The sequence below is a fragment of the Dasypus novemcinctus genome, chromosome 12 (assembly GCF_030445035.2).
Source record: "Dasypus novemcinctus isolate mDasNov1 chromosome 12, mDasNov1.1.hap2, whole genome shotgun sequence".
Classification (NCBI taxonomy): domain Eukaryota; kingdom Metazoa; phylum Chordata; class Mammalia; order Cingulata; family Dasypodidae; genus Dasypus; species Dasypus novemcinctus.
Window position 1 is genome coordinate 16,532,245 of NC_080684.1, and position 20,628 is coordinate 16,552,872.

At 40.6% G+C, this 20,628-nt stretch overlaps 1 protein-coding gene across 5 annotated transcripts in view; it reads right to left on the reverse strand.

Annotated features, from left to right (window-relative positions):
• Positions 1-4,484: 4,484 nt before the first annotated feature.
• The window catches only part of SENP1 (SUMO specific peptidase 1), a 93,041-nt gene continuing 76,897 nt past the window's right edge, over positions 4,485-20,628 (reverse strand). For all 5 annotated transcript variants that reach the window (XM_058307897.2, XM_004470399.5, XM_004470398.5 and 2 more), the window contains 5 exons: positions 9,848-10,051; positions 8,872-8,951; positions 7,871-7,955; positions 7,258-7,353; positions 4,485-6,247 (listed from right to left, as the gene is read on the reverse strand). In XM_058307897.2, coding sequence (XP_058163880.1) covers positions 6,185-6,247; positions 7,258-7,353; positions 7,871-7,955; positions 8,872-8,951; positions 9,848-10,051 — 528 coding nt within the window. In that variant the 3' untranslated portion in view covers positions 4,485-6,184. The remainder of the gene's footprint in view (positions 6,248-7,257; positions 7,354-7,870; positions 7,956-8,871; positions 8,952-9,847; positions 10,052-20,628) is intronic.

The following is a 20,628-nucleotide window of genomic DNA, read 5'->3' on the forward strand; positions in this document are numbered from 1 at the left end:
TAATTCATTTGTTCCTTCAACAGCTGGGCATCTGGGACACAAAATGAACATAACAAAATCCCTGCCATCATGGAGCTTACATTTTAGTGACAGTCAAAACAAACAAGTAAGTAATATGATCAGATGTTGCTAAGTACCATGGAGAAAAACATGAGATAAGGAAATCAGGGAGTGTAAGAATTGGGGTGTGGGGATGACACTCCACCAGCATCTGGAGGCAGTGAGGGGGTGAATACCTGAGGGAAAAGTCCTCCAAACACAGGGTCAGCAAGCAGAAAGGCCCTGGGGTGAAAGCATGCTTAATTTGTTAGGCAAAACCTACGACTGAGTTCCTAAAAGTGAGCCAGGAGAGTGTGGTAGGAGATGCTGTTGAGAGGCGGCAGGCTAATGGTACCAGGCCTCACAGGCCATCATATAGCTAGATAACTGGCCAGTGATGGGCAGATGGGAACTGGGGTATGTAGGTAGGCAGTAAAGTAAAACATTTTCTCTGGGGTTCAAGAAGAGGCGGTCTGGAGAGATCCTGAAAGAGCAGGCACATAGTCCCTTGCCTTTGTAACTTTTCAGAGCTCGAGACCAAACAAGGCCCCCAGGCAGCAGGTGGGGACCGAGGCTGACTTGGGGTTGGGTCTGGGTCCCCACTTGATAAGAGTGCAGACCCAGGCAATCGGCAACTATCTTTTGACTACATTCAGTAATCAGAATAAAAGAGGATGGCTTGAAGGTCTTCCTCCTCACTTCCACCATTTTCAAATGGCTGAAAACTTTAATCATGCCAAGAAAAAGATTAGAATTCAAGAACATCTTAAGAGTCTGCAGGGGCTCTTCTAACCCCACACAGATAAAATGGCTTTGTCAATATAAGGGGGAGATTGAGAAGTTGGTGTTTTCTTACGTTTTATTGCTTTGAGTGTGAGCTTTACAGGTAGAGCAGTGGGGAGAACTTTGGGGTCGTATTGTGAGGAGGAAGGTGGGGGATAGAGGGGCAAGGAGACAAGAGATGTAGTTACCAGGGGGGTTGGAAGTCCTGGCTGGTGTGTTTGGTCTGAGGGGGGCTCTCTGGCAGGCTCCACAGACAGGTCTGGTTTTTAAAAGTGCCAGAGAGCCACACATTTGCATGTTATTTGCTTTCCAGGTTCAATTCCAGGTATGCGAAATAAAATGAATGAATGAACAGTATTCAGACTCCTGGTTAAGGGGTGGCCTCAGGAATCCAGACCACACTGAGGATCCAATCACAGGTCCAGCTTGGATCAGGAGACACAGACACAGACAGAGACAGAACAAACAGATAGACAGAGAGACAGTCTTAGAGAGACAAACAGCATCAAGTCCTTTTTACCAGGGAGTTTCCAGTCAAAGCAAGGAAGCAAAATCCACAGAATTTATTTTAAATAAATCAACTTTTAAAAACTAGGAAGAGTCACACATAGGCAGGTAGCTAAAGAAGTGGTAAGTTCATCCCTGACATCTCCACCTCTGCCCCTCCTCCACAGTTTCAACCTGAATTCTGTGTCCTTGTCACCTTAAGGTGCATTACTTGGTGTCTGCTTGGCCTCCCAAATTAGATTATAAGGCCCTTGAGAACATGGGGGCTTGTTTCCTTGGTTAAACCATCTCTTCACTCCACCCTTTAGGGCCCCCAAGCCCAATGCCTAAATGCTTGTATAAGGGGCTCCCTTTAAGTACCAGACTTATCTGATGCCCTCAGGAAACATAGTTTTGGTAAACAATCCATTTAAAGGGCAAGTGAGGCAGGGCAACCCTCAACCTATAAGGGATGTAAAATATCACTGGAAATAAAAATAAAAGCTGTACAGTTAGAAAAAATACTTCAACGAGCCCCTTGGGATATTGAGACCCCTGAAGCACATGGTGAACTGCTTTTTTGGGGGGGTGGGGGGGTGGGAGGGGAGCAGGGAGGAGTGGGTCCTGTATTTTTATTTGCTCAATAGCCAATCCTAACTGAATTAGTAATCTAGGCATTCTGGCTCCAGAGTGTTGTGTTTTTTAAAAAATGTTTATTTACTAAATCATTTTCCAAAGGTGTTTTTATAAAGCACAGAATAGGGCCTAAGGTTTGGGGCCACAATGGAGGCTGCAGACTGCCATGGCAATCCTGTTTCTTCCTCCCTGCAATGTTGTCTAAGTAAATGTTTAACAGAGCTACCCCTATCTCATCCCTGACATGCCAGAGAGCAGCTCACACAATTAGCTTGAAAAAGCATCAGATCATTCACCAGTCCTCCCTCAATGGCTACACATCTCAATTCATTTCTGACATGGAAAATTACAATACAAATGCCAAGTGGACTTATATTATCTCTTGATAATAAGGGCTGCAGATGCCCAGATAAGAGATTTTAAGAGAAAAGTTGGGATTTGTGTGTGTGCTCAGTAGGTATCTGTGAAAGGAACGAAATATTGACTGTGGCGCACCCAGCAGTCTGAAGACTGGCTTCCTTGTCTCTTCCCGTCTCTTTCCTAGCACTTGTGTTCTGCGAAGGGTGGAGGGCAATCTCCCAAAGTTGGAGACTGATGAGCTACTCCATAGCTTAGAAAAGAGAAATGTCTGCAGTTGTGATCTCTTCCATTACGGCGAGACTCTGACCTGGGCCTTAATTCTAAAACTGACCCATTTTCAACTCTGGCCTTTAACTTGAACTTTTAATTTCTACCTTGACTGATTTATATACCCAGCAGCATTATGGCCCTTGATGGCATTCCAGTGGTACTACTACTCACACAACCAGAATTATCCTTACCCTATCTCTGGCAGCCTAGAGAGGCAGCTGACACTAACATTTCAAGATTTATATTACAGCTTAAAATCCCCTTCTTTCCCATTTCTCTCATGGGGATGCATGTGTAAATTCTGTCTCAGTGGGTACGACCCCACCACATCCCCATCCACCTCCACAGCTGGGAATGGTGGTTATGTGGCCTACAGTAGACAGAGATTAGGATTCAGCACAGTGAAATAAGGCCCTGGACTATAAGAAAGGATGCTGAGCTGAGTCTTACTTATCTCTTCCAAAATTTTAGGATGAATTTAAAACTCAGGATAGACTGCTTCTGGATGTGAAAATGGGGTACCCTTTTTCAGGGGCTCAGCACATGGCCTGTTTTAGTTAACAGGGGCCTGACAGCCTTATACCTTTTCTGACTCTCTTGGACATGTGAAAGTCAGAGTGAGAGCATTGTATTCTGCCTCACCTTGGCCCATCCAAGTAGAGCAGGGGAGAAAACAAACTCCCAACCATTAGGTTCTGTGATAACACATTTGTCTTACTCTGGAAGACACAGTTAAGGGCCAAAGGGTGACACAGGAGGACCGACCAGTGGCTGAAACATTAAACGTGGGGGCTCTTGAGTGAACCCTTCTCTTCTCTACCCACCAGAGATTTTTATGGGCCAGGGAGGGATGGACAGACTGTGAGGCAGGGCTGGTGGAAGTGCTTTTCCAGGTTATGTTTCCCTACTCCAGAAAAACTAACATTTGGGGCTAACCTTGCTGGGGGCAGTGGGGAGACGATGCTAGCGTGATTATGGTGGTTAAGGGAGAGGGGTTGATACCATACAGAAGTAGGAAGCACCTCATATAGAAGTCAATTTATACAAAGTCTCCAGGCCTGAAAAGGAGAAGTACATTCAACCATCAATAGGATTCCTGGGAAAACAGTGGGTCCCAGGGGATAAACGAGATATTCTCAAATGGACAGGAAGTCTGACTTTCTCTATAGGTCCAGTAGTGATTATTAGAACTGTGGTTTCTATTGGAGACTATATGACATCTGATACTTACCATCCCTCAAAAGTGTTCCTTTTTTAGGGGATGTAGGTGATTATGATATGCTAGAGTGCTTGGCATAAAAAAGAAGGGAAGATATGAGAAAAGGAATGTGATAGGCTTATTTGGTTAAGACAGGTTAAACTATTGATAACATGCCCTTGGACATACAATGCAGGAAAGTCTCCTTTTTACACTGGTCATCAAGATCCACCCCAAACCAAAGAGAAAGTATTTTTGTTTTTTTGTTTTAAGGAGGTACTGGGGACTTGAACCCAGAACCTCATACATGGAAAGCAGGCGCTCAACCACTGAGCTACAGAGGTTCAACAACTCCTTATATTTTTTTCAAAGTGCTTTTGTTGCATTATTTCATTTTCTGCTGTACATGGCAATAAATATTTGTTGCTTTGGTCTGTACAAAAAATCTGTGAGGAAGGTAAGACAGGTGTTATCTAAATGGACAAATAAATACAGAGAACTATTATCTTGTTTTGAGTCCCCCAGATGGTAGTGGAAGAGCTTGGAAAACTCAGGTCTTTGATTCATAGTCCAAATCCACACCATATTGCTACCTTTCAGGTTGTCACTTAAACACAGTAAGTACCAAGCATGAGACAAGATCCAGGAGGCCTACAATCAGTCTGCATGACCATAGCTTTCTAAAAGAGAATGTGAAAGTTCCCAGCAACTCTTTTATAGAAAGCTATTTATTTCCTATAGAAAACTCCCCCCAAAACAAAAAAGAAACAAACAAAAAAACCCAAGAAAAGGAAAAAAAGAACGAATAGAAAACAAAAACAAAAGAAGGTAGTCTTCCCCCCAAAAGGCAGGCAGTTATGAAAAAAGGTAGGACACCTAGTTGCTGGAGTGGAAAGAGTAACATTCAGTTAACAATGGAATATTTAAAAAAAATAGTTTTCTTTTCAAATTGTAACCTGTGGTAAAACATAGAAAAATGTACTAAACAAGCTTGGTATAAAACAGAGTAAAATTTTCAAATAAGCCCAGGGAGAAAGCACAATGCTGGAAAGGTAAGGTACATGGGGAGAGGAGAAAAGATTTTATACAAAACTACCTATTACAATACAGAAAAAAGTATAAAACGTTCCTATTTTGGAACTTAAGTACAAAATGACACTGGCACTGGATAATTTTCACTATCTAAGCCTGAGGAGCTCTCAAAGGGTGAGGGAAGATGCTAGAAAGAACAAAAGGAAAAGCAGTTTTTTTTTTTTTATCTCAAGTTGATCAGTCCAAACCCCACCCGTTTTCCAGTTGAAAATCTTACCTCCCTCTGTTACCTCTATTACTAATCCAAAGTTCATCCAGGCCTCAAAATATTGTTAGGAAGTCCACAAACACCCTACACATAGGGGCTGCGATTTGTGCATACTGGAGCTAAACTTGGAAAATGGAAGTAAATCTACAGGCTAAAATGGTGAACAAACTCAGCCTTTAACAACAAAAAAAAGCATATCCCTGTGAAATACATATATTAAATTCTCTGTGGTTAGGAACATATTTAAACTAACTAGCCACAGACCAAACTAGACCTGTATTCATCCAATGTTGAAATTTTATGCTAAAGACTGAGGTCCTTCTTCTTCTTAGTCAGAAGTAGGTGGCAGTAAAAGTGGAGCTTTGTTGCTCCACTGAACTGCTCCCTGGGTGGGTCTTCCCTCTATCGAGTGTTGCTAGCATATGCAAACCCCTGTTTTTAAAGGAAGGACTTCTGGGACTTTGGGGTTCACCCAAGGCCCATGTGCTATGAGTCTCAGGATGGGAGGACGTGACATGATAAAACAGCCTTGTATAGAAGCAGATGGATTTCACATAGGGGCATATAAATAGGAAAAGTCCTAGAGGAGGAGACTTGGGCAGGTACCCCAAAGTCCAGTTTATAGTCACATTCCTGACTACACATCTTAAAAATCAGGTGTGTATGTATGTGTGCGTGTATATGCTGGTGGTTTTTATCCCTACCCTTTTCCCCATGCCCTTTCCTACCTCATAGTAAGGCCTAACAACAAGAGTTTATATGAAACCAAGATTCTTTCCAAGCTTCTCTCAGTCTCCTAACTAGGGACTGAATGAGGTTGGAGCCCTTTGAAAACAAGATGGCAGAACTGAAGAAGTGAAAATCAGTCTCTCTCTTCAGCTTAGGGATGTCCCTCACCCCTTTCACAGCACCAAAATTGCTTTGCAAAAATAGTATCTGAGATACAAAAGGAAAGGCAGATGTGCTTGTGAATGCATCTTGCCAAGGCCTGGTCCAGGATCAAGGGCTTTACAAGAACAGAGGGCTGGGAGCAGCTGTTTTCAAGGTCTCTGGATGTAGACTGCAAAGACCTGGTCCCCCACAAGGTCAATGTCTGTTAAGTGGAACAGTCTTCACAAGAGCTTTCGATGGAGGATCTCCCAGACCATCCGCTTCCGGAAATATGGCATGTGTTGCTGTAGAAATACAGAGACATCCTTAATTTTTATTTCTTTTATCCAGACTTAATCACTATCGACAGACCCCTTCCCCATATGTCTTCTCTCCTGAAGGTTTTCAATTATCAATTATAAGAGTCTCATTCACATTTCTGGTCTTTCATATTGTTCATTATAGATTACATGTGTTTTTGTTTGTTTGTTTTTTCCATTGCTTTTTTCTACTAATCTCCTTGAAATACTGTTGTAGCCTTAGAAGTTTTATTCAGCATGGCCTGGAGTCCCCAGGTTATACCTAAAGGTCTCCAAGGATTTTGCGAAATAGTGCCCATCGAGGCCTTTATGTTGAAACTTTAAGAGGAGTTGAGATCTGAGGTCTGAAAATCAAAAACTCACTTTTGAGGAAGAATTAATGGGAACCATGAGAGTCAACTCAGGCCAGTCTACACAGGGGCTACGGGGAAAAATCTGGTATAGTCACTGATGCAAACGGAAGTAAAATGTTAAGTGGAAAACATACCAGAATAAGCCATGACCTCTAGTCTCAATCTGCCTTGGTCTCTGAAGGATCATGTGGGCATAAACGATCAATCACACACTAAAAGAAGAATGATCAGTTGCATCCAGTGATGGTGAAAGGGACAGGGAGTTTAAACAAATTACACTAGGAGATCAAAACCTGACTATTAAGCAAAAACAGGGAACCGGAAGAAAATTCGCTTTGGTTCCAGTTTTGTTTCTTATAGGATTTGAGTAGGTGGGTGAGATGGGCAGAGAAGGTACTACTGTTGACCAGCATTCTTTTACCACAATATGTGTCACATGGTAACCCAGGATGTGGTCTATTTTATCTGTCTTTCTTGTGACATGGCAGGCAGTAACCAACAGGATTATGATTCATAGGTTGAATGATGCTAAAGGTCAAGCCAGAGGTCCACAAGCAGAGCAAGCAGAAAGACAAACATCTATAAATAAGGCAGACTGGAGATAAGGTGGTCACAGAACTCTTTCTTAAAGGCTCAGCTTACCTGTGTAAAGTTAATTGGTCTGTCTTTGGTAATACAGTCAGCATATTTGCAGGCAAACATTCCACAGTCACTGCCATTCATCTGCTGTGGAATTTCCTGAAAGAGCAACAACAAAAAAGTTGATACCTTTCTAAGTGTACCTCCTTCTGTTAGATCATAAATAAGAACCAAGGGATATACATTTTATAGGTTTTTATGACATTTGAACAGATGGCTCTGGTCCCTCACTGAGGATAACAGAGACTTAGAGATAAAAAGATAGTATCTCAGTCAGGCCTATGTACTTCATATTAATCACAGAGGAGGATATCTTAGACCTCCATGGTACCTAAGGGTATAAAAAGTTGTCCCTCTCCCAAGGACCAATCAGCAATTTCTTTAAGAGTGAAAAGCTTGCAAAATATCAGAGCATTTAAGAAAATTTAGTTCTACGTAAGAAACATATTACCAGCTTACCCACAAATGGCTTAATAGATCTTGCCCGAGGAACCAAATAATCAAGCAGAGGTCAGACTAGATGCTAAGACAGAAGGTTCCTGGGAATCGAGCAGTAGAATTTTTCCTCCCATATACCCTAATCTTAGGATTTCCATCTCATGAAAATAAAATGTACCTGGCTTTTCTTGCTGAAGAGCTGCCAGCCATTGGTATCAAACTCTTTCCTTTTCTTGTCAATGCTTTCTTGCTTTAGGTACTGCCTGAAGGCATTAGGAGAGAACCAGATGAATTATGGGGAACACTGATGAAAGCTGCCACCTTCAGGATGGGGCTGACAATTCTGAGCAGTTTCACCTGCTCTTCTGAGGAAAGTAATATATTATGTTGGGCAGGGAATCCTTGGATTGCTAAGCTTCCTCTGGAGCTGAGCTTGCCTCTCACCAATCCCATGATCAATGCCCACTCTTCTGACACAAAAGGAACATGATCTCTGCCTCTGATACTTCTGATACTCCTTCCACCTCCTGTTTCTCCTGAAGAACATGTTTTGATTTTTTCCCTTGGTTTATATGGTCCTTTAGAACTCAATCTAATAGAAAAAATGTCTTAATTTTTAGCAATGTTGAGGTATTTATTTACTATTGTTGGGTTTAATTCTCTTGTGTGAAAATCAATCCAAACCAACAATTTGAGTGCCTACCTCATGTACAGCAAGCACTCTTTTTAAGTGCAACTGCTCACCATTCTGGAACCTGCCTTCTTCTGGCCACCAGAGCAGTAAGGAAGAGGTATTTTGGAAAGAGCAACAGATTAGGTATAAAGGGAGTTGAATTATTGGTTCCTAGCTGAGCCACTAACTAGTAGGATCTTGGCAAATCAAAGTCACCTCTGTGGGCCTTAGTTTCTTCATCTGAAAAATTAGGTTAGATTAGATGAATTCTAAGTACTTTCTTTACTCTTTAACAAGTGCAGTAGGACAGAGAGTAACTCCTCCCATTATGGCTTATTTTTTATATTATTAAATTTTACTTGCTTTGTCTTAAAAAACCCATTCTTACTTAATATGATGATTTCACCTATTACTCCATTACAGGTATCAAGCAACTGAATTCTATAGAAGGAAAAACACAACAAACACCTGACACCAAACCCTTCTGTCCTCAACTCCCTACTTACAAGAGGATTCTGCAGGCTTCATTGTTTATCCCACCCATAGAGTCATAATAGGTAATATTCTTCTTTCTAAAGTCCACAACCTAGGAATAAGAAAAAATCCATGTATTTAAAAGTGAAGAAAACTGCTTTCTCAGCTTCTCCCTCACTAGTACTTGGGACATTTTGCCTGTTTACATAAAACTGTGGTGGTGGTTGATCAACGGGAGGTCCTATGAATTGTCCTGAAACCTTTTTAGTAGTGTTCAGGTTCTACACATGCAAGATGGGCAATGGTGAAAAAAACAAGATGCTCTTTTGAGAATGTAAGCTGAGTGAGATCATCCCCACACACCTTCAGAAAGATGGTAAAAAGTTTCTGGGTTTTGTTTATCTTGCAAAATTCCTTTTGGTTTTTTGATTTTCAAATTTAATTCAAAACAGATTGTGAGATAACTTTTATATTTTTGCAAATACATTAAGCTAATGTATCCATAAAAATATTAAATTTCCAAGTATGCAAGTTAAATCATAATTAGGCAGAAAATAATCACAGAATCTTAGTCACTTTTCCTCCTTATGCCTTGTCTTTAGGCTTCTTAGATTTCCTATAACTTCCTTTTAAATATTTCCAGAAAGGGAAATCCCATGGCTTTCTTCAATATCTTAGTATCTCTCATTCTTGACAAGAAGCTCATTCATCTATCCAATTTTTATCCAACCTACTAATACATGCTACTCTTACTTTCTCTCAATCCTCAAGTGAAGATGGAGAACTAATACACATTAGTTTGGTTTTCTTCAACATCTTAGTATCTCCCATTCTTGACAAGAAGCTCATTCATCTATCCAATTTTTATCCAACCTACTAATACATGCTACTCTTACTTTCTCTCAATCCTCAAGTGACGATGGAGAACTACTACACATTAGTTCTCTGTATATTCTATGATTATATATATTTCTTCTAAATTTTATAAAAAATAAAAGAGGTACTCACAGCTAGACACCAATGCACTCCCAGGTGAATGGGTACCAAAAGAATATCAACAGAAAATACATCCACTTTCTTTGTCCAACGTTTCACTGCCTGATATCCAGCTGTTTTTAACTTAGTAAAAAAAAAGGTATTAAATGCATGCACACTTGGCAATCCCTTCTCTTTACTTCGCTCCATCAGCATATTCATGTAGAAATTGATGATCTGTGGGAAGAAATTTTATGCATTAGAGTAGATATTCAGGCCTTTCAAAATAGTTGTATTATATTGGGGGAAAGCACTTGCTATACTAAACAGAATATTGTTTCCTAACCAATTCAATTAATACTTCAATGCCCAACAGTCTCATGCCCCTGTATCAAATTCTGATTAGAAAGGAGGATTGAGATGGCTGTAAACAGTGAAAAGAGGAAAAGTTGGTATATACATTATGGGATTGGGTATACAAAAGGAAGTTGCTGGGCAGACTTGTAGAAGACTAAGGATTAGGTAGTCTTCTAACAAATCTTATTAAGATAAGAGAATGGGAAGGAAGAATCTTATTAAGATGAGAATGGGAAGGCTTCTGGAAAAGGGAAGGATGAAGGGCAAGCAGTTTAATAAGGCACATTAGCAGTTTAATCTATTGGGACTGTGTGAGCAATTTAAAAAGATTCTGAGCTCAGTTTGTTAGGAGGCTAGTATTAATGAAGCTAAGATCAAGAGCTCAATTCTTATTTTTGGTCATCTGTTGTTTTTTGCTTTTTTACAAAGATAGAAAATTCTGCTCCCTGGCTAAACCTTGTCTTTTTAGCTTAAAGTCACTTTGCAGAGGCAAACTGTTTTAGTCTTGAATAGAAATAAGTGACAGGACATATGGCATAAAATAAATCCACCAATAGTTACCAGAAAATCACCTCTAAGCTGATAATAGCTCAGTATTACATAGAGGCAGACATGGATGTAGTATAAAAACCTATATTATGTTAGACCTGAAAGTAAAGTCACAAACCTGGAAAGTAAAGTTCTTCCCCAGAATCTATATGGTTAGTTTTCTTATGTTTGTTGATTCCATTTATACCTTCAATATTAAGTATGAGTGGAAGAAATGAAAATGCTTAATAGGGGGCATGTAGATTCTTTCTGTTAATGAAACACTGTCTCCTCTAAGAGACTGTCGTCTATGGTTCCTTTAGGTTCAGGATTCCTAGGTACTAGTTTGAAAGTTATTGTGTACAAAGCTGCTGCATACTAACAGTTTATGTGGCCAGCTGAGGCCAGGCCAGCGTCTGTCAACTGCAAGAAATGAATGGGCTAACTGATCCACAACTTGGAAATATGACTAAGAAAACAGGCACATTTTTCAGAATGCTTTTTGGGGAATGGGAAAACGCCCCCGTCCTTTGACAAATATTTACACACCAGGATGCCAGAGCAGTGAGCAATGCCCAACAGAAGGTAACTACATACTGGGTAGGCAGCAGGAACACTGCCAGGAACACACCAGAGCATGGTCTGGACAAGAGAAAGGGCCTATAGACGAGGATGCCTAGGTAGCTGCAGGGAAACCACACTTGCCATGAGGCAGAGTTCTGAGGACGTGGGGGGAGGCTGGAAGAGAAGAAAGGCACTGTTCTGCCTGCAGCTCCAAGGAATGAGCAACAGCAGTCTAGCAAGCCCAGAGGATTCAGACTGTCACTTATTTTCTGCCTAGTGTGAAGCCCAGTACATAACTGGAGCTCAGTAGTTCTAAATAATGATAATGAATCAAAGCACAATTAGAACTGTGTATAGTCTAGATTTTTCAAATCTAGGTTTCCCATTTAACTCTGTCCCTTCGAATAATGGTGTTATATGATGTCTCTAGACGTGTGAGGGCAGACAAGAATGCAGGAGGAGCTACCCAGCAAGCACAGATTTCTAGGATGTAAACTACATTCTCCAATGAGGGAAAAGCAGCAAGAGGAAACTGAACCATTCCTCTGACATTCTATTCATACCGTAATATAAGCCAAAGGCTTAAACTCTTCAATCCAAAGTGGGACATGAATAGGCAGATGACCTGTCAGGTGTTGTAAACGTTCCAAAGGAGCAGGCACATTATATATTATAATAGGCAATATAGACTCAGGGGGAGGTGGAAGGATAAAGACAGATAAAGACAGGCAAGCACGTGAAAGTCATGGAGATAGACTTTCCCCAGGTCCCCATCAGCAAGGTATCACCTCTGGGATCACTAGCCTGAGGTAAGAAAAGGCGACATAAACGAGTCCATGCTGTACATGATCATCATAGGAAAGAGTTGGGGAACTCTTGAAGCTTAGCTGCACTTACACAGCCTGAGGTTGGTTGTTTAGGTTTTTTTCTTACTTTGAGAAGAAGGACTATGAAGCTGAAGACCAACACAGCTGAACAGCAGAGAGACCTAGCATTCAGGGTACCCTGTTGTCTGTGTCTGCTGAGACTCTCTTCTTCTACTGATTTAAGTTCTGCTTCTTACCAAGATTTCTCCACTGAGAGGGAAATGGCCTCCTCCAAAATCAACTCTTTAATTATTAATAGATTGAGGTAGCGATCTGAATTCTTTTCATTTCCCCCGTATTCAGGTAGGAGAGCGCTTGGTGCCATCAATGTTCCCTCAAATTAGTTGAGGATATGAAACCTGACATCTAAGACAGAATTTAGATACAAGTTTCTCTCCTCAGTTTTTCAGCTGTAACTCTGTCCAAATAAGGAAAATAGTCTTTTTTCAGCCAAGACATAATCATTACAAAAAAAACAAGCTAGAAGTGAGAGAACAAAGAATCTTACATGTCATCTCACAGAAGAGGGCTGGAGATGAAGGAAAAAAGAAATGAGAGAAAGGATCACAGTGTTAAAGATGAAAGAGAGGCAGTGATGGTCAGAGCACTTGCTCGGATTTCTCGAAGAGAAGGGTCCCTGACACCCCATGGTGAGAGTTCTTTCTGCACACAAGACTCTTAGCTCCAGCAGATCCTGAATTTCCTTTGAGACGGGAGAGACGACTAGGCCTGTGCATACTGTTTTGCCAATATACCAGCCTCTGAGGGCTACTAGCAGTGTTGGTTCACTTGTTACCCTTCCTAGGGCCCACACTTGCTTCTGATTGTTTGCTGTGTCTCCTGGTACCCTTTAAGGGACTGCCCTTCCTGCTGCCTTCACAGCCTTGACGATAAGCGCCTGCTTGTCTATGCAGTTCTGTCTAGGGGTGGGGGGATTTGTTTATAGTGTCCTGTTCCTTTGTGATTTTATATGAAGAGCTGCCAGGCTGAAGCTAAAAAAAGCCTCTTTCCTTAAAAAGAAAAACTTAAAATGTTCTCAAGCTCAGGACTTAGTCCTTTTCCTGTATGCTACCACAACAACATAAATGATCTTGTTATCGGTCTCTTCCTTCTTGCGCAATAAACCAGCCAAATTATTGTTTCTTGTGCAGTTAGAAGTAAAGCATTTCATTCACAGCAAAGTCTTGACTTTTAACCATTCCGAAATGTATACTTTGAATCCTTCTAATTTGCTTAGGGGGAAAAAATTACATTAAGTTCTAGACTTGACAGTGTTTCTAAGCAGACACCAAGAAAACTTTTAGGAAAAAAAGTAGTTTTTCCAATTTTAGCTTGAGATTCTTACATTAACCTCTCATTCTGATTTTCAAAATTAAATTTATTCTTGTCAACCACAAAACACAAAAGATTAACCAAAGTAGCACCTGAACATTATGGGTCATAAGATCTGACTGAGTAATATTATAGAAACCAAGAAAGCAGGCTTCAGGAAAGCTCTATGTATTACATCCCTCAATGGCAATACACAGGGATTTTTCTCAAATGATGAAGTATTAAGCAAAGTATTAGAAATACTGCCAAAGTTTTGGAGAAAAATAGGCAAGCAACACCTATTTTTATGGAGCCACAGAATGATAAATATAATTACTAGTCTCCACTTAGTCTGCACAAATTCCTAGTTTATCAGGGCTAGTTCTATTAAGAAGCACTTCAGAGGTAAACTAACCATGGGGAAGCCAATGAACCATTTCAGAAACACTACAATTTTCATTCTGATCTTTTAATTCTACATGCAATAGTGCATATTTTGTGATCTATTTATCTTAAAAAAAAAAGACAATAATTAAAAAAAATAAAAATAAAAAAAAATGAAATAGTGCATAGCATATGGTAAACCTATCACATTTCCGTATCTGTCTCATTTTGCCTGGGGTTTTATTTTATTTTTTCACTTTCCATATGCAATCAAGTTTATTCCCTAAGGAAAACCTATACCATGTGCTAGTTGTACTTAATATTTTGCAGGCTAGTTCCTCATTTTACTGAGCACCACTCAGCTTTAACTACTCCTTGGAAATAATTATTAAGCTATGACCACTATCAATTCCTCATTTCCATAGATTTGTGTTCTGAAAATTAGTATGCCAGACAAAGAGTTATGTATTCTAGTTCCAGATCCTGACTCTGCAATAAAAATCATAAGACCACTTTTTAAAAAAAATTTATTTATTTAATTCCCCCCCTCCCCCGGTTGTCTGTTCTCTGTGTCTATTTGCTGCGTCTTGTTTCTTTGTCCGCTTCTGTTGTCGTCAGTGGCACGGGAAGTGTGGGCGGCACCATTCCTGGGCAGGCTGCACTTTCTTTCACGCTGGCGGCTTTCCTTACAGGTGCACGCCTTGCACGTGGGGCTCCCCTATGCGGGGGACACCCCTGTGTGGCAGGACACTCCTTGCGCACATCAGCACTGCACATGGGCCGCCTCCACACGGGTCAAGGAGGCCCGGGGTTTGAACCGCGGACCTCCCATGTGGTAGACGGATGCCCTAACCACTGGGCCAAGTCCATTTCACCAGATGCAATGGATGTGACATGATGATGGGGGAGAGTGTTACTGGGGGGGGAGTGCTGTGGTGGGGGCGAGTGGGGACCTCATATTTTTTTAATGTAATATCTTTTAAAAAAATGAATAAATTGAGTAGAATTTGAAAAAAAAAATCATAAGACCTTGGTACATTTCTTATAAAGTCTTACGTCTTACTACCAATCAAGTAAGAATACTATCTCTATACACCAGCCTATTGTGATGTTGAATAGCTGAAAGATATGTCTTTTCTTTCAGGGTGAGTTTTACAAAGTAGTTTGCCTGGCTAGCTATGCCTTCAATATAGTTTACAGTCTGCTCTGTAGGTTCCACCTCCATTCCTCTTGTCCTCTGCCTCCCATATTTGTCTTTTCCTCATGGCCTTTCCCTAGCTGGTGAAGTTAGAAACTCAGTATTCCAACAGTCAAATGCTTTTCTAATTTGGAAATAACTGGTAATAATTAATATGGGCTTGTAAAGCAGAGCCAAAAAAGAAGACATGTCTGCTTGCTACCTTGCCAATTCATCCTTAAATTAGTAGTAAGGGACGATAGAGAGAACAGAGTCTTAGAAAATAAAGAGATAGGAAATGCTGTGATTATTCCATTTCATCATGTGGGATAGGGCAGATAGGGCTGTGTAGAAAAGAAAGTGTTTCCTGCCCACAAGCATTTGAGTACATGGGATACTTCCATATATCCTTATTGATTTTTCTTTTTCTATCAATTATTAAAAGAGAGGTACTTAAATCTCCAACAGTAAATATAGATTTGTCTACTTTTCCCCTTAGTTCTACCAGTTTTTGCTTATTTATTTTATTTATTTATTTTTAAAGATTTTTTTATTCATTTCTCTTCCTTTCCCTGCCCCACCCCCAGTTATCTGCTCTCTGTGTCCATTCACTATGTGTTCTTCTGTGTCTGCTTGTGTCAGCGGCACCTGGCATGTATTTTGAAGTTCTGTTATGATGCAAAAAATATTTAGGTTGTTCAGTCCTCTTACGAGCTAACCCCTTTATGATAATGAAATATCTTTGTCCCTAATAATATTCCTTGCTCTGAAATCTACTTTGTGTAATATTAATATAGTCACTCCATCTTTCTTTTGATTAGTATTTGCGGTATCATTTTTCCATCCTTTTACTTTTAACTTACCTGTGTCCTTATATTTAAAATAGGTTTCTTTACACAACCCCATTCATTGTAAGATCTCTTCACCCTTTTGTCAAATTGTTTTTTTTTCTTAAAGATTTATTTTATTTATTTCTCTCCCCTTCCCACCCCCTGCCCCCGTTGTCGGCTCTGTGTCTATTTGCTGTGTATTCTTCTGTGTCCACCTGCATTCTTGTCAAGTGGCACTAGGAGAAACTGTGTTGCTTTTTTGTTGTCATCTTGCTGTGTTAGCTCTCCATGTGTGCAGCACCACTCCCAGACAGGCTGCGTTTTTTTCGCATGGGGTGTACCCCTTGTGCATGGGGCACCCCTATGCAAGAGACACCTGTGTGGCTCGGCACTCCTTGTGCGTGGCAGCGCTGCACATGGGCCAGCTCAACACATGGGCCAAGAGGCCTGGGTATTGAACCCTGGACCTTCCATATGGTAGGTGGACGCTCTATCAGTTGAGCCACATCTACTTCCCTCAAATTGTTATTAATAAAATAAAATGGGTTTCTTGCAAATAGCTTTTTTACCAAATCTGACAATCTCTGCCTTTTAATTGGATGTTTTACCTGCACTGTCCAATGGGTACCACTAGCCAAATATGATTATTGAGCACTTAAAAAAGGGTTAATCCAAATTAGGATGTGCTGTTAAATGTAAAATGCATACCCCATTTCAAAAACTTAAGTGAGAAAAAAGAAGGTAAAATATTTCAAATTTCGTATTTCAATATTGATCACATGCTGAAATGACATATTTTGGATATATTGGGTTAAATACACTATTAAAATTAATTCCACTTGCTTTTTACTTTTTGTAATGTGACTAGTAGAACATTTAAAATTACCTATGTAGCTCACGTTATATTTCTATTAGATAGCATTGGTTTAGATCATTTACATTTGATGTGATTATTGATACAGCTGGGGTTTAAATCTACCATCTTGCTGCCCCCCCTCCCCATTTTTCCTATTTCTCTCATTTGTTCTTTTTATCTTTTTTTCCCTCTTTCCATGCCTTCTTTTGTAGTAAGTATATCTTATGATTCCATTTTTATCACCGTTATTGGGCTATTAACTATATAATTCTGTGTTTTTTACTTTTTTAGTGATTGCTCTAGTATTTACAATATACCTCTTTAATTTACCAGTGTATCATCATATAATATTATACAACTTCATAACATAATGTAAGAAACTTATATTAGTAAAAAGTCCCATTTCCCCCTCCTTTGTGCCGTAATTGTTTTACATTTTACTTCTACATTTTATAAACCTCACAATACACTGTCTTATTTTTGCTTTAGTCAAATGTTTTTTAAAGAAATAATCAATAACGAAAAGTATGATATTTTCCCATATATTTATAATTTTCCCTGCTCTTCACTCCTTCATGTAGACTCAAATTTCCATCTGGTATTTTTCCCCTGCCAGAAGAACTTCTTTCTTATAATGCAGGTCTGTCTGTTGGTAATGAATTCTCTTAGCTTTTGTTTGTTGGAAAAAAGTCTTTCCCTTATTTTTGAAAGATATTTTTGCTGGATATAGTATCTAGATTTCATGGGGTTTTGTTTATTTTTATTTTTCTCCATTTCTCTCAGTACTTAAGAGATGCAGCCACCCTGTCTTTTGGCCTACGTGATTTCTGACAATAAGTTATTCTTATCTTTGTTCCTTTGCATGTGTCTTTTTCCCTCTAGTTACTGTAAATTATTTTTCTTTTTATCACTGGTTTTTAGCAAGTTGATTATTAAATATCTTAGTGTGATGCTCTACTTGGGATACACTGAATTTCTAGGTTTATAGTTTCCAAATTTGGAAAATCTTCCACCATTATTTCTTCAAACATTTCTTAAAAAACCCCTTCCTCCACCTCCACTTCTGGGGCTCCAAATACATGCTAGACCACTTGATACTGTCCCACAAGCTCAATGGTGCTCTAGTCCTATTTGTCAGCCTTTTTAAAAAAAATTAACAAATCAATTATATTGATAAATATTAATAAAGCACACAATTTATCTAAAGTGTACAATCAATAGTACTTGGTATAATCACATAGTTGCACATTCATAATTTCAATCATCATTATGACATTTTCATTATTTCAAAAATAATAATTAAAAACAACAAAAACAAACAAAAAACATAACAAGAAAATACTCCACCCCTCGATCTCTCTGTGCTTCCCCTGCTGTACAAAGCTGCTATTTCTGGTTATTCTTGCACAATTATTTATTAAGCAAGGTTGTGTGTGCTTTTTTCTTTTAAGATTTTATTTATCCCCACCCCCCAACCCCGGTTGTCTGTTCTCTGTGTCTATTTGCTGCGTCTTCTTCTCTGTCTGCTTCTGTTGTTGTCAGCAGCATGGGAATCTGTATTTCTTTTTGTTGCGTCATTTTGCTATGTCAGCTCTCCATGTGTGCGGCACCATTCTTGGGCAGGCTGCACCTTCTTTTGCGCTGGATGGCTCTCCTTCCGGGGCGTACTCCTTGCGTGTGGGGCTCCCCTATGTGGGGGACACCCCTGCATGGCAGGGTACTTCTTGTGCACATCAGCACTGCACATGGGCCAGCTCCACACAGGTCAAGGAGGCCCAAGGTTTGAACTGTGGACCTCCCATGTGGTAGACGGACGCTGTAACCACTGGGCCAAGTCTGCTTCCCTTTTGGTTTGTTTTTAATAGTAAGTACTGGGGAATGAGCCCAAAACCTTATACCATGGGAAGCAGGCACTCAACCACTGAGCCATATCTGTTCCCAATGAGAGTTGGCTGTGGCATCTGTCTCTAGGAGGTACCAGGGAATGGACCTGGGATCTCATACATGGGAAGCAGGTGCTCAAGTACTCGAGCTACATCTACTCCCCAAACAGTTTTATTGAGATATATTCATATACCATACAATCTATATAAAGTTCATAATCAATGGCTTTTAGTATAATCAAAATATTGTGGGAAGCAAATTTGGCTCAATGGATAGAGCGTCTGCCTACCACATGGGAGGTCCAGGGTTCAAACTCAGGACTTCCTGACCCGTGTGGTGAGCTGGCCCATGCACAGTGCTGATGCATCCAAGGAGTGCTGTGCCATGCAGAGGTGTCCTCTGTGTAGGGGAGGTCCACGAACATGGAGTGCGCCCTGTAAGGAGAGCCGCCCCATGCAAAAAAAGTGCAACCTGCCCAGGCGTGGTGCCACACACAAGGAGAGGTGATGCAGCAAGATGATGCAACAAAAAGAGCCACATTCCCGGTGCCACTGACAAGACTCCAAGTGGACACAGAAGAACACACAGCAAATGGACACAGAGAGCAGACAACTGGCGGGGGGGGAGAGAAATAAATAAATAAAAATAAATCTTTAAAAAGAAAAAGAGCACATTGGAGGTGGCAGAATAATCAGCGAACTAAAAAACAACACAATTGAAATGACCCACACCGAGGGAAAGAAAGGAAAAAATATTTAAAAAGCAAACAGGCTAAGAGACCATCCAGCATACCAATATTTGCATTATGGAAGTCCCAGAAGTAAAACACAAAGGGACAGAAGGAATATTCAAAGAAATAATGGTAGATAACTTCCCAAATTTAACTAAAGCCATGAATAAGTCCAATGAACCAACAACAGGATAAACTTGAAGAGAACCATGTTCAGACACACAGTAGTCAAACTGCAGAATGCCAAGGACAAGAAAAGGGTACTGAAAAATGTAAGACAAGTTATGTACAAGGGAGTCCCAAAAACGTTAAGTTCAGATTTCCTCTAAGAAACCATGGAGGCAAGATGGCAGTGGGATGTTATATTTAAAAGTGCTAGAAGAAAATAATTGCCAGAACTTCCAGGAAGATGGTGGACTAAAAGACATGGGACTCTCTTCACTCCCAGAAAAATAGCTGAAGGATAGGCAGAAACAGCCTGGGAAAATCTTCTAGGGTTTGGGATACCAGGGGAAGGCTGGACAACACCCAGAAGAGAGAGGGACAAAGGAAAAGAACTGTGACAGTAAAACTGAGTTACAAGCAGCAGATGCTGCTGCCAACATCCTACCCTACCCTATAAACACTTATTAATTCTCCGGCTTTGGGGCTGGCAGCTACAGAAAAAGGGGGTACCAGGGATTCATCTCTCTAGGAAAGAGGAGGGAGGGACACAACCTAATTGTGACTCAGCTTTTGACACACAAATTTGGACTGCTGTGTCCCATGAGCCCTTCCAGACTGGATGGGGCCATGTCATTTTTTGTCTTGGGAACCTGCACAGGACTAAAGATATTCATCCTTTCAATCTTCCACTCTACTGACTACTGGGACAGGATGTTGAAGACACAGAGGAAAGTAGAACTATTTCCTACCCAGGAAAAGGGAGGGAGTTGACAGCAAAGATTAGAAAATTGCCTCTGAGAAAGTTTGAATTATGAGACTTTTAGCCTCTAGATAGGAGCTTCGATCACTTTAATTCAAAACCTGTTGCATCAAACACATTCCAACCAGTTTTGAAGTGAGAGGGCTGCCAAAGAGCACCATCTGCTGGCAGACCAAGGAAGACCACATGAGGATATTAAAAGGAATATATCAGGGAAACGGACTTTGGCCCAGTGGTTAGGGCGTCCGTCTACCACATGGGAGGTCTGCGGTTCAAACCCCGGGCCTCCTTGACCCGTGTGGAGCTGGCCATGTGCAGCGCTGATGCGCGCAAGGAGTGCCGTGCCACGCAAGGGTGTCCCCCGCGTGGGGGAGCCCCACGCGCAGGGAGTGCGCCCGTGAG